Raw genomic sequence first — 14,858 nt, forward strand, 5'->3', positions numbered from 1 at the left:
ATAGGGAAGTTTTGGGTGTGTAGGGAAACCCTGTGGTGACTGTTTTCCCTGGTGGCATTGTGATTTTATAGCAACCAGGATATGGGGGAGCTGCAATTTGTGCCAGGAATGACTTCTTGCATAGGAAATAAAGACTTTTGGTTAGGTTTTTTCATTACCTCCGATTTTCCCTGTTGTTTCAGCGTGTTGGTGTGTTTCCATGTTTCCCTTGGGTTTCTTTAATCCCCATTGCCTCAAACCAAAATGCAACTCTCCTGCAGCAAACTCTACTGATAACATTCTTGCCTTTGTTTTTAACAAACCACTGTGGGTATAAATTAGAAAACTCCTTAGAGCTTCTCTTAAAGGCTTTGAGAAAGGCAGAACTTGAGGAGGAAAAATGAAAGGGTGAAGTTCTACAGCTGCCTGAAAAGAGGTGGCAAAGCCCAATTTGACTGTGATTTAACTCAGCAGCCTGGTTCCAAACACAGACCTGTTGAAGAATTTGCATTTCACTCACTTGGCTCACGCACGATATCCCATTGCTCCACAACTGCATTAAAACATCAGTTCATCCATTTAGATCTTGGGTTTCCATCCGTCCTGGGAAAAGCTTTTCATAGGAGCTGTCTCCCCCACCCAGCCCACAATTCACTGAGACCCCAACTAAACTGAGGCAAGGAAAATCAGTCTCATGGGTGTTGGTTTCACATTTAACACAAGAATATATTGTGTTATATATAAATATAGAGTTTAGGATGCATTTAATATTGTGTTTTTATGTATATACACACAAATACATATGTGTTTATGTGTATAACTTGCAAGTCATAGGACCAGAGACCTCCTAGATGTCCTTTCTGAGCAATAACTATGTCCTGCTGGTCATAGTCACATCAGTGACTAGTCATGGTCATGCTAGTCATGGTCACATCAGGTTGCTCCTGGCCTCATTCAGGCAGCTTCTGAACATGTCCATGGGTGGAGGCTCCACAGCCTCTGGGACAAATCCTCATGTTACCCAAATCCCTGGATCAGGGTTTTCAAAGCCTGACTGTGATTCTTTCTGCAGTTCTCCACAGAGCATCCTTCATCTCTTTGTTCCTCAAGCTGTAGATGAGGGGGTTGAGCATGGGGATCACCACCGTGTAGAAAACAGAGACCACTTTGTCAGTGTTCAGGGAGTAACTAGAGTTAGGGCGTAAATACATGAAGATGGCTGTTCCGTACAACTTGATCACCACAATCAGGTGGGACATGCAGGTGGAAAAGGCTTTTTTCCTGCCCTCAGCAGAACGGACCCTCAGGATGGCAAAGAAGATGAAGACATAGGAGACCAGAATGGCAGAGATGGTGCTGAGCTCAATGACACCAGCCAAGGAGAAGAGGATCATCTCATTGATGTACGTGCTGGCACAGGACAGAGCCAGGAGAGGAGGAACATCACAGAAGAAGTGGTTGATGACATTGAAGCTGCAGAAGGGCAGCCTGATGATGAAGGTCATCTGAATGATGGAGTTCAGGACACCCCCAATATAGCACCCAACCACCAGCCCCACACATAACCTCCGAATCATAACAGAGGAGTAGAGCAAGTGGTTACAGATGGCCACATACCGGTCATAGGCCATGACAGCCAGCAGGAAAAACTCAGTTGTCACAAAGACGATGTAGAAGAAACCTTGACCCATACAGCCAGCAAAGGAAATGGTCTTCTCCAATAGGAAGTTGACCGAAGTCCTGGGGGCTACCATGGAGGTGAAGCAGATGTGAACAATGGAGAGGCTGCCCAGGAAGAAGTACATGGATGTGTGGAGCTGTGGGTGACCTCAGATGGCTACAGTTATCCCTGTGTTGCCCAGAAGGGTGACGGTGTAGATGAGCAGCAACAGCACAAAAAGGGCTGCCTTCACCTCCGCTTGGTCACTGAGACCCTTGAGAATGAACTCTGCTGCTGAGGTGTGATTCTGCTCTGCCATTCAGGGCTTTTGTATCTGGCAAGGAAGGAAAAAAGTCTTGAAAATACAGGACAGTGGAAACCATGCCTTTATTTGAACTGGAATGGGATAACTTGACAATTAGCACCCTGTGCATCGAGGGCATCCCCACTATTCATTTCCAGGGAGCTACAGTGGAATGGACTGCTCTGTGGCCATTTGCTCCAAGCTTGCCCACACAGGCTGGTGGAAAATCTCTTCTAATTGTTGTCACAAAGATTTCTAACCTGTAACAACATTCAGCAGCCTCCAGGGACCGGAAAAGCAGAGATCCAAACAAGCACAAGTTGTTCTTCACAAGCCCTTTTGAAGAATCAAGGGGCAGGTGAGAAGGTGCAGCCAAAGGGCAGTCTGTGTCAATTATCTTAAACATCTGCTGCAAGCAGCTTAGGTAATTACCTCTGGATGGATGCCTGGAGAAGAAAGCTGGGATTATAGAAGATGAAGGCTGACCCAAGCCTCCAAGCACTAAATGAGCCTGAAAGGCTACTGATGGTTAGGAACACAGGGGTCTATCTAGGACCAACTTGTCAGAACATGACTGATGGTCCATTAGACCTTTTTACTGTGCTCCAGGTACTTCCAGAGTATCTCAGCTACCCATTTTTGACTCCTTTTTGCACAGAGACAAGTCATTCCACTGCTCCACTTCTATTGCAAGACCAAACCCATTCCATTACAACTTCTTTTGAAAAGGGATGATGTTAATCCAGTTCTTTCTATAACATTTTTGGAGGGGTGTAGCAGCAAATTGATAGTATATTCATGGTAACTTCAGTGTCGTTTGCCTCTGCTCAACACACTCAATAGACACCAGATTCTTCCAGTGCCTGGAACGTTTTTGGGTGTTACAATTCACAGTGTTTCTTTCAGTATAGCTGAGTTTTCCCTTTAAATACTAGAAGCCCATGCTTTGAGATTAGACCGACAGCATGAACAGAGTCATATTTGGATCAGATTTGATCCATAAGTGGGATTTATTCATCCATCAGTTGCCAACAGCATTAAGCATTGGTATATGAGCTAACTGCCAAAAGTCTCATTGCAGTCAGGAGAAATGAAGGTGGTGGCTCAACTGTTCATACGTGGGAGTCCAGGACTATCAAAGACCTACCATACATCCCTCTGGCTACCCTAAAGGACACAAGCCATGCCTGCCAAGACCTGTGTCCATACATCCTATGATACCTCAGGAGGAATTGGATGGATCAATAGAGTCTGTGTAGCCCAAAGGAGGATTTGCCATGGCCAGAGAAGACCCACACATGGTTGCATGAACAGACTAAGTTCTCCATCAGAACCAGAGAACACCAGGGTGGAAGGGACCTCAAGGATCATCTGGTCCAACCTTTCTAGGCAAAGCCTGATCTAAGCTAGATGTTCCAGCACCTTCTCCAGCTGAAGCTTAAGTGTCCAATGGGAGGGAATCCACCACTTCCCTGGGGAGACTGTCACTGGGCTACTGATTTGTATCACTGAGAGCCTAGAGGACTGGCTGAGAGATGGACAAATGAGATGGGTTTGGGCTCACCTTGCTACCCATCAGTGTGACATACAGACCAACACATGAGCTATAGGTGTGCCAGGTTATCTTCCAGTCTGTGAACGCCAGTGGTGCCATTCAGTTGGCCAAAGGAATGGCTGAGAAATGCTGCAGGACTCACTGGAACCCATGAGCTTCTGGAGGAAAGCATCAATGTCACCAGCACAACCAGCAACAATTTGCACCAACAAACCTAAATATGGATGGAGAAGAGCAATGCAGACAGCTGTGTTGACCCCTGGTTGGGTTTAGCTTCTACAAATGGCAATATTTTAACAGCAAGGTTTATATTTGGGGAGTTTCTGTGACAACACTTTCACCAGTGATTCCTGTTTGTTCCCACTGTATCACCAATCCTTCAGGTACAGCTCAAAACACCCTCCCCTTCCCTGAAAAGGTGACTAAAAACACATATTCCAGTTATTGCCAGAATAAACTTATTTTGCTTCTTACAACAGCATGACAAGGAGGAAAAACAACTTGTAGAAAGCAGGTAGACAGTCATCAGGTTATTAGGTATAAACCTTCGAAGTTTTTATCACTAAATTCCTCATCTTGTATCAGCTCTGTTGTGTCTAAGGATGTTTTGAGCCTATTAATTTTCCTCTTATAATGAAGGTGATAATGGAAAGGGGGAGTTTCAAATAAAAAGTACATTGAAGTTATACAGAACTGAAATCTGACATAAGGAGGTGCCATGACCCATAGGCTGGGTGGGCCTCCGCCACCTGAAATTCAGATGTCCTGAACTTAAATATATCAGAATCATGATATACGTTCTATATGCAGCTAATATCTTTATATATCTTTATTATATCTTTATGCACCACCATTCACTTGAGCCATTTGAGTTCCTTTTAAGGAGGGAGACTGAGATCAGATATAATGTCTACTTATTAAACTCCATTTTTGGCCAGTGAAATCCCACAACTAATGGTCTTGTGGATACAGAGAACTACATGCTTAGAGAAAAAAAAAAGAGAATAAAAATAGAAATGTGTTTTATTGCAACAAACGCAGCATGGCTTTACTGTACATTAAGTTTGAATATACGTATTGAACAATTCCACTCAACAGTACATTTAGGAACCATCACTGTCCAATCCTTTGCTCTGTATATTAACAAAATCATTTGAAGTATTTCTTCACTATAAAAAGCACTTTGAAGGATTAAAGCGCAGCAGGGAAATCTTCAAATACCTTTGAACATTCTTTGATGGGTTGTTGATCAGGGAAGAAAATTCCGAGAAGCTCCTCTTCAGCTTCCCTGTTTCCTGCAGCTTTAGGGAACTTTTCTTCCTCCTCTCTCCTCCAAGCCTCCTTGGTCTGCTCTGTGTGTTCTCCTGCATGCTCCCATCTGTCATGGGGATTACCTGGAAGCACTGAAATTCACCTTAAGTCCATAGATCACATCTCATGGCTGGAAGAGGTACAGCACTTGGTAGAGCGTCCACCATACTGGTGAATGATGTCCCAGCTGTAAGAGACCACAAGTGGGCTCTTGAAAAGACAGCTGAGAAACTAGTCCAAGTCCTCAGCAGAAATCTCATAAATGGGTTATTTTAACAGGACCGAGCCTTGTCATCATATTTCCCTTCAAGAAAGAAGCGATTTGGGGTTGCTTAAGCCATGGCAGGTACATAGGAAAATCCAACATATTCTTGCCTTCAAATATTCAGGAACAAGTTGGACATTTTAGCATGTTTCATCACAAATCAACCTTTGGTGGCTCTTCAGTGAGTATGTGTTTCTCCTGTTATGAAATACACTATCAAGAGGCAAATGTATAGCAAATTACTCCCACATCGATAAAGCTGATCTACAAAATGGACAATAATACACAGAAGTATTATCACAGCTTCTCTCCAACCTCAAGAAGACTCAAAAACACCTACCCCACTCCCATCACTAAGTGTCAAACCATTTACTACTTTGGCAGGGAAATAATCGTTCTCCCCACTGTTCTCTTCAGAGCACTCTTAACCTCCTTGTTCCTCAGGCTGTAGATGAAAGGGTTCAACATTGGGGTCACCGTGGTGTAAAAGACAGAAACTATTTTGTCCCTGCCCAGGTTGTAGCTGGAGCTGGGCCGTAGGTACACGAAGATAAGGGTCCCATAGAAGATGGTGACAGCCACTAGGTGGGATGCACAGGTACCAAAAGCTTTGCCCAGCACAGAGCCTGTCCTCATGACGGTGAAGAGGATGTGGCCATAGGAGATGAGGATGACTGATATTGTGGTGACCTCATTGAAGCCCCCAAAAGCAAACAGCAACACTTGGTTGAGGGAAGTATAAGAACAAGCCAACTTTGAGAGTGGTGGCCCATCGCAGAAGTAGTGGTCAATGACATTGGGGCCACAGAAGGACACCCTCAATGCAAAGCCTGTGAAGATGGCTGAACTAAAAAGCCCAACTGCATAGGACCCAACTAAGAGGGAAACACAGACCTTCTTGGACATGAGGATGGGTTAACGCAAGGGGTTGCAGATGGCAACATAGCAGTCATACGCCATCCCAGCCAGGAGGTAGCACTCTGTGATTGCAAAAGCAGCATAGATATAGAGCTGTAGGAAGCAGCCAGCAAAAGAAAGTCTTCCTTTCAGACAAGAGGTTCAGCAGCATTTTGGGTGTCACCACGGAGGAATAGCACAGATCCAAGTAGGACAAGTGGCTGAGGAAGAAGTACATGGGGCTTTGAAGCTGGGAATCGAGCTAGACTGCAGCAATGATGCCAAGGTGGTGACACAGATGAGCAGGAAAAGCACAAAAGGGTAACCTGGAAGTCGAGGCAATCTGTGAACCCCTTGAAAACAAACTCTGTCACCGTAGTCCAGTTTTCCCAGGCCATCAGTGTCCAAGAGGCTCCCAGCTCCCAGGCAGCAGGGTGGTTTCCGTGGGCTTGGTTATGATGGCTTAATCCCTTGCTTAATTATTAGTGGGATTTAATCCTGTACTCTGTAGATAATGAAGACATTCTCTAATGAAACACAGCCAGGCACCTTGGCAGGATGCTTAGGTGGTCCACAACCACCTGCCCATGCAGGGAGTCACTGACTACATCTACCACTCAAGCTCTTAGATCAAGCTTTGTATATATGTTCTACCTTCACACACCGATTTCAAAGGAAGTCTGAAGCCAACAAAACAAGTTTTCCCTTGGACATCACCGTGGTCTTCACTATGTTTCCATCTGCCTGCAGTTTTCCCCACATTAAGGGAAGAGCAGCTCAGGTTGACTGTTGTGATAATACACAAAGTAAAGGAATATTAACTTTCATGCTGCTTTTCAGGTTGAAGATGTCCCAGAGACTCTTTTCATTACCCCAGGTAGCTCAGAGTCTGAATTTGTTGCTCCTTAGTCTAAGTGCTCAGAAATAAAAGCAATATGTTGGTTTTCATTAAAAACAACTGATTAATAACAAGGTTAGTGGCTACTTTGGGGCTAAACTCCATCTCAATAACTGCTCTCATCTCAAAAGAATAAATACCTAGAAGAGAGAGAAGGGCATATGCATTTATCTTTGCTTCACCAGTATCTTCCAGCTTCACTGGTGACTTGTTAAAAATGTGCTTTTCCCTTTAATTTCTATCATTCAACTTACATCTTAAGCAAACAGCAAATACTTTCAAGCAACTGATTTCCTGCCAGATTAAGGTCAGGAAGTAAAACTTCCATTTAGAAAGGATTTATAACATAACCATGTGTCTCAAACACAGACATTTGAGAGGAGTTTAAAACTAGTTCCACCACCATCCCCCAAAACAGTACCTGAGATGCCACTTCTGGTTTCCTGTTGAAGACCCAGCCTCTTTCAGGCTGAGCTATTATCGTGCATACCTCTTGTTCCTTTCTCCAAGGAAATCATTCAAAGACAGATTCTGCACCTTATCATTGCTGAGGGGAACTAGAAAGGCAACAATACAGACAAATAGAGCATATCCTATTGAAATTGTCTATGCTGATCTCTTAAATAGGATAAAATACATCCCCAAAAAGGATTGTGTCAGGAGAGGGGGTAAATACATATTAGACATTCCTTCTGTACATGTTTATATTTGTCCGAGTATAACCATTACCACTAAGCAAGGAGATGTTTGCAAAGAGCTTTTACTAAGACTGGAAACCCATTACCAAACCACAGTGTTACCCACCTACTCAAAACATCATTCTACAATTATATTTGGAAAATGGAGGTGATACTAATGACCGGAGAATAACACTCCAGTATAAAGTTCAATTGATCACTCTAATTCCCACACTGAATAGACTATCTACTCTTGTGCCCATGCAGGGAAATGGTCTGGATGGAGAGGGACTGCCAGAGCAGTGAACAGTGGCTGGGCTGTTGGGTGCAGAGGGTAATGGGTTCTACTCTGCAGGAACATGGGGAGTGCCACAGGGGTTTGTCTCCTTAATCTATCTAAATTGAACCGAAGGAGAACACCACTGTGTGCAGGGACCATCCCATGGTACCTGAGCAGGAAAAGTAGAGCAGGAACAGAGACCTAGGCCAAGTTCAGCCAAGATTCCAGAGCATCAGGCGAGTTGGAGACTATGAAGCACGTCCAAAACCAAGCCAACACAGGTCAAGTCAATCCCCTGGTGAGGTTTAGGTCCAGCAATTGCTAGGGAAGTCCACAAGCAACCTCAGATCACCATCAACGGATTCCATAGATGGGCACAACTAATGCTAAACTGGAAACCAGACTTTCTCAAGCATAGTGCAAAAACCTTGGGCTGAGCTTAAATAGAGATGAGGGGTAAATGGGTGGAGGGTAGGGATGAAGCCCCAGCTGAGGCTGCTCAGGTGGATAAAGGCCTATTAGCTCACCCTGGGACAATTCATCACTGCTTCAAATGCCCATTTCTCACCCTTCAATACAGTGGAAGCCCTAAAGCACCAGCTCAGGTGTTGGCCATCCAGGCACTACATGTGGATAATCCTATTGGGGCTGGAAAACTGGGCACGCAAGTGTGCACAGAGGGACAGCAGCAGCTCCAGAGAAGGAGTCACTTGTACTTCATGTTGTATTTAGGGACCCTCTGCAAGATCAGGAATGTCTCTAAATCCCTCCTCATTCTGTTGCCAAGGTGAGACCAAAACCTTTGCATAGTCCACAAGTATGCCAGAAGCATCCTATGAGCTGCTCAGCACTGCTGCTGTGTAGCTGTGCTCTGGCTTGGCTCATCCACTCCATGTCTCTCAGATTCCCAAGCACCACAATGCCTTTCAGAGGTGATTTCACACCCTTTGCTTTTTGCTTCTCTTTGTTTACCTGAGGTAAGTCACGAGCAGCCCTGAAGGCTTCCTCCCAGGAGAGCACATGCAACTGTATTTACAGCCTCAGCACCACAAGCTGGGCTCTTGGAGTCTGAAGGAGTTCACCTCTCTTCACATCGGGTGCTTAACAGAGCTGATGCCGGCACATAGATGTTCTCTGCTGCTTTGGGGATTAACCCATGGCTCCCATCACTCGGTGGCAGAAGGAAGTCACAGGAGGTAACATCAACACAAAGCAGAGCCTTACCTTCATTGAAGCAGTGGCATTTCTTCTTCATGTCCTCAGGTCCTCTTTGGGAAAGCTGTGTCAGAAAACAGCCTTATCAATGTGGGTTCTTTTTATAATAAGAGGGAGCAATGTCTGATGCAGGTTGTGTTTCTTTTACAGAGGCTGCTAAAGCAAGATGCACTGATTTATTCAAGAGTTAAATGAAGATGAATCTTATTTTGTTACAAAGAAATGCAACATTGCAGATTGTCAGCAGAATATAGTCACTGACTAATATAGTCAGTAACAAATCAGCACATTGTAACATCCACTCCTTTTTAATGCAAGCAACTTAATACTCATAGGTTTAGGATGCTTCACTGTGCTGGAGCTCAGAGAGGTATAAATCATGTGAATTTTATCTGTTATGAATAAAGTCAAATAGTTTGATAAATGTGATTTGGTGACTGGAATGATATCTAAAAGGCAAGGGAAAATGCGTGCAGCTCATTCACGCGTAAGCTGGATTTCACTGGGACTGGGACTTTCTATCCCCCTGGTTTACATGCGCTACTATGAGGTTTTCAGTTGTCTTCTGTCCAAATTAACTCTGAAAACTGAAGAGTGAAAGTGAAGAAAGATCTGATTCTTTTCTTTAATCTGAAAACACACGCGCTTGAATAAATCCATGGTTTTAAGAGTCCTAGCATTGAAAATACTGTTTGTTCCTAGAATGCGGTCCCAGTTCAAGATACCTCAACTGTATAACATAAAATATATATAATTTGGCTTAGAAAATAGAGTGGAATATACAGTAATGTAGCAGTTAAACTGGTCATTGTTTGAATTACAATATGGTCCAAAAGTGCCTAAATAAATCCATCGTTTTAAGTGTTCCAGTATAGAAAACCAAAAATGTCATTTGTGGCTTCAGTGTGCTTCCTGTTCCTTTATAAATAGACTAAGTGAAGACCAAAAAACCATATGATTTTGGTTAAAAAGATAGCATAATATATGAATTCAACCAAAATGTGGCACTTAAAAATGTGATTGATTGGAGTCAAATATGGTCCGAAAATGAATCTCCACTTCTAAAAACTGTTATGTTTCTCTTCCTTTTGCCTCAGCAGGTAGCACCAGGTCATGGAAGGAAATCAGACCCAGACTGAATTCATCCTGTTGGGAATTACAGACAGCCCTCTTGCGCAGACCCCTCTGTTTGTGTTGTTTCTGTTGATTTACATTGTCACTCTGGTGGGGAACTCTGGCATTATCATCTTGGTTCGGGTGTCTCCCAGCCTCCACACCCCCATGTACTTCTTCCTCACCCATTTTGCCTTCACTGACATCTGCTATTCCACAGTCATCTCCCCCAGGATGCTGGCAGACCTGTTATCAGAGGACAAAACCATTTCTTTTCTTGGCTGCATGATGCAGTTCTTCATGTTCGCTTTCTTTGCTATTAGTGAGTGCCACCTCCTGGCCATGATGGCCTATGATCGGCACGTTGCTATCTGCCAGCCCCTGCTTTATGTGACCATCATCTCCAGCCGTGTCTGCTGGCAGCTGGTAGCATCATCCTACCTATTTGCCTTCCCCAGTGCCATCATCTTTACATGGTGCGTGTTTGGAGGTTCCTTCTGTGGTCTCAACCGCATTGACCACTTCTTCTGCGACGTCGTCCCTGTGCTAAAGCTTGTGTGCTCCGACATGCACAGCAGTGAGATGGTCATCTTTGCCTTCATCACCGTCAATGCGGTGTTTGCAAGTGTGGTCATTCTTCTCTCCTACATCTCTATCCTCTGCACCGTGCTGAGGATGTGCTCAGCACAGAGCAGGGCCAGAGCCTTCCACACCTGTGCCTCCCATTTTATGGCTGTTTCCATGTACTTTGGGACAGGATTCTTCATGTACCTACAACCTCCTTCTAGCCACAGAAGCCTGGATAAGGTGGCCTCCATCTTCTATGCTGTGCTCATCCCCATGCTCAACCCCTTCATCTACAGCCTGAGGAACAGGGAGGTGAAGCGGTCTCTGATGAAATGCGCGAGGAGGTTTTTCAGCTGCTGGCAACACAGAAGATTTCTGTCATCGAGGACATGAACAGTTCATCTCAAGTGAGAAAGCCTATAGGGCACTAAAACAAAGGGATTTTTCCCAATAAACCCCATGATTTGATGTAGAATCTTCCACACTTCCTGCACAAAACTCAATTACAGATTTTAATGAGATATAGATCCCCAGAATCACATCTTCCTTCCTTGGAAGGAAACTAAAAGGAGAAGAACCTCAAACTTCAATTCATTTCATAGTTAGCAGCCTGTAGGAAGAAATTACCCTGAATTATCCCAGGCCTCTTTCCCTCACAGGAAACACCAATCAGCTTTGCTCAGTTATAACTTTTGTCACTGATAAAGATGTCTTCTTCTTGCAAGATTCTTGACCTTGTCCCTCAGCTCCAGTAAAATTCCTCACTCTTACCTGTGAGCTCTTTATTAACGCTGCTGGGGTGGGAGGGAAGAGGAAGTGTAGTTTTACATTTGCTTGCTGAAAAAGAGTCAGAGAAAAGGTTTCAGAAGATTCATGGCATTTGTTTGTGCCTTTCAAAGAGAAGAAGCTGGTGGGAATCAAGATCTCAAGTTGCACCTTTGAATATCAAGATTTCATTTAAAGTAAAAAGTTGTAGATGATATAATTCATAATGGAGGATGATGAACTGTGCTGAGACCACCCAGTGTCAGGGACATTTTGGGCACATCAGGACCTCTTCCCATTCATTGTAAGTGGTGTTTTACATTCATCTGAAATAACCTTTTACCTAAATGGTGAGAGAAACAGAATTCCACTTGGAGATAAGCACCTACATCCCATGTCCATGCCTTGCTCATGCTCAAGCACACCAGGAAAACCAAATTGTCTATTTCATATAAGAATTAAGTTTGTAGGAAGCTTCCATAGATGAAAGACAAACCTGAACACAGAATTGGTGGTAACTGAGAGCTGTCTGGGTCTCAATAAGGCCAAAACACACTGATGGGGAGAATATCTTTCCTTTAGCTGTTGTGAGTGAGAATTAACTTATATTGGGAAAGTATATGGATGGTGAACAGAATTTTTATGTGCTCAGAAAAACAACAGTATGAAAGCATACACTGTCATAGGTGTGGGGGCAATGTGGCTTCGACCAGCAGTCAATGAAGGAGCCAGAATCTGTATCATTAAACGCTAAAGGGCTTGGCACCTTGGATACCAGAGAGCTTCCTTCAAAACTTTCACCATATCTTGTTTTCTTCCATTTTGTTGGATATTTTGGCTTACACTATACATATAGAATCATAGAGCCACAGAAAGCCCAGGCTGGGCCTCAAAAGATCATCTGGTCTGAGCTTCTGTAGAAACAGGAGTCTAGATGTGCAGTCTCATGTGTAGGGCTCATCACTGTCTGATGAATTATCCCACTCTGGTGTCCTTATTTCCTCTTGGGTTTAAGAAAGCTTCCAAAGCAGAGACAACTGAAATGTTCAAACATTTACCCAGACTGGATGATACTTCACTCACAGAGGACTGGATTGCCATAGTCCTGTGTGGAGGAAACTGCTTAGTGAGTTGGCAATAGAAACCTCAGTTTAACATGCCGGGGAGGCAGCATGGTGAATTCCAGCAACACAAGAAACAGGCTTGAGGTTTTGGAAATACATTTTCTACTGAGAGCATCATCATATGAATTCTGTTTCAATCTTTGCAGAGAAGGGATCTGTAAAATGCAGCCACCCCTGGCTGTAGACACAAACTTCCCATGTCAAATACATGATAGGGGTCTTCTGCATAAATGGTTCTGATACCTCAAATAGCAAGCACCTTTTGGGCAGGAAGAGCTGGACATGGGTCTCTTTGCCCTGTGCTTCAGGTGCTGTTAGATCAGCCTAAATGTTTTGGAGAAGGATATTGTTTTTTGTGGAGATGATTCAAAACCTGGCCTCTATTGGCATGAGCATTAAAGATGATATTCATATGACAGCCTTGTTAACCTAACAATTAGTTAGCAATTCTCATCTTTAGATACCATATAGTCCCTTCAGTTCATCCAGTCCCAACCCCCTGCCACAGGCAGGGTCACCTTTCGCTAGAGCAGCTTGCTCCAAGCCCCTGTGTCCAACCTGCCCTTGAACACTGCCAGGGATGGAGCATTTACCACTGCTTTGGGTAACCAGAAGTCATGAAGTAACGTGTGTCTGGTCCTGAGCTGTCCCAGTTATTTCTTCACGATGATGACTGCACCACACAGACATAATTCCATCGTCCTAGACCATTATCCCAGTGAAACATTCACATGAGCATGGGTAGGTGGATCAGATTGGATGAACCATGTCAGGAAGCATAAAGGCATCTGGGACAGAGTTCAGTTGCCTGAACATTGACTATTAACACCATGGAAATGCCCCTGGGGCTCACTCTGAGGTTGCAGGATGTACATGTCAAGGGCTTGCCAAGGTCCTGGGCACTTCAGGACAGAGGAAATGGCACCACATTTCTATATAAGGGAGACCAAACCTGAACTGGGGCATTTCACTGCATCTGTCTCCTTCCCTTCAACTTAAATGATAGTTTTCCCCACCACTTCTAGGAAAACATGCAAAGAAAGTGGTTTTTTAGTCCTTCAATTATCTTATATGTTTTCCCCCTATACGAAGTTTTAGTCCAACTGAAAGGAAAACTAAAATACCTCTTTTAAGAGTGTTGGGAGGAGGGATTAGGAGATCTGAAGTAGTTTCACCTTCTTCGAATTTAGATAATTAAAAGCCGAGTCATTAAATCACAGTTTTGTGTCTCCATCTGTGCTCAGTGAAGGTGTGTTTTTGTATCTCTAGTATTTATTCAGATAAAAAGAGCAGTTTCAAGAGTTCAAGTTGGAAGACACACACACACAGAGTGTCCTCCCCTCACTGTGTTTCCATCCCCATCAGAGGCTGGGGTCAGGCTGCATGAACTGGGCTCCTTTTAGATTCATTGAATGAACCAGGTTGGAAAAGCCCTTCAAGCTCATCCAGTCAAACCCTTACAACAGCACTGCCAAGGCCACCACTAACCCATGGCACTGAGGGCCTTGTCTATAGGGTTTGTAAACACTTGCAGGGCCAGTGTCTGCAGCCCTGCCCTGGACAGCCTGTTCCAATGCCTGAGCACCCTTTGGGGCAGGAATTGTTCCTCAGCTCCATCTAAACCTGCCCTGGTGCATCTTGAGGCCATTTCCTCTTGTCCTGTCTTTTGGATTAAAACAAACTGAAAATAGATTTGAGGGGGCAACTGATGCAGTTTAACCTCCAGGAGGCCTTCAGATCCTGACTGGAATTAGTTTAATCCAGAGAAAGCTATTCTGACATGCATATACATGTCCTTCTGATGTTCAGACCTGCTCTGGACCACATCCATCCTCACCAGCTGTCCTAGGATGTGATAAAACATCCTTTTATTCCCAACCACCCTAGAAGGGACCTGACTATCTCATAACTAGACAATGAATTTTAGATGTTGAGTCGGGTGACCCATGCTTATTCTCCAATCCCAAATTCATAATGGTAGGAAAATCACATTTATGAAAGCCAGGAAGACATGGAGGATAGATGTAGTGGACTTCAACTTGCCTCAGTTTAACAGTTTAAGAACATTTTTAGCAGGTAAAGAACTAAAGAGAGACACAAATAAATCCATCCCAAGACAAGTAATAACAAGAACTTCAATGTATGAAGTGTCCTTGAGGGGGCTGAAAAGTGAAGAGAAATGCAATGAGCTTCCCCAGCTCCCTTTATTAGGGGTCAAAAGTAGGAAGAGAAAAAGCACCCCGTTAGC

At 44.0% G+C, this 14,858-nt stretch overlaps 2 protein-coding genes and 2 pseudogenes across 4 annotated transcripts in view; 2 read left to right on the forward strand and 2 right to left on the reverse strand.

Moving 5' to 3' along the window:
* Positions 1-14,858, forward strand: part of LOC133283275 (olfactory receptor 14C36-like) — a 538,687-nt gene that overhangs the window by 387,887 nt on the left and 135,942 nt on the right. The gene's annotated exons all lie outside the window — the stretch shown is intronic.
* Positions 1,023-1,958, reverse strand: LOC133283294 (olfactory receptor 5J3-like; annotated as a pseudogene).
* Positions 5,447-9,081, reverse strand: LOC133283295 (olfactory receptor 5AP2-like; annotated as a pseudogene).
* On the forward strand, positions 10,155-11,114 carry LOC133283296 (olfactory receptor 5AP2-like). The gene has a single exon (XM_061479979.1). The coding sequence runs from the start codon at positions 10,155-10,157 to the stop codon at positions 11,112-11,114; it is 960 nt and encodes a 319-aa protein (XP_061335963.1).

Source organism: Pezoporus flaviventris, unplaced genomic scaffold (assembly GCF_033815535.1).
Source record: "Pezoporus flaviventris isolate CSIRO_AGI_PZ_B2104156 unplaced genomic scaffold, CSIRO_AGI_Pfla_v1 ptg000160l, whole genome shotgun sequence".
NCBI lineage: Eukaryota > Metazoa > Chordata > Aves > Psittaciformes > Psittacidae > Pezoporus > Pezoporus flaviventris.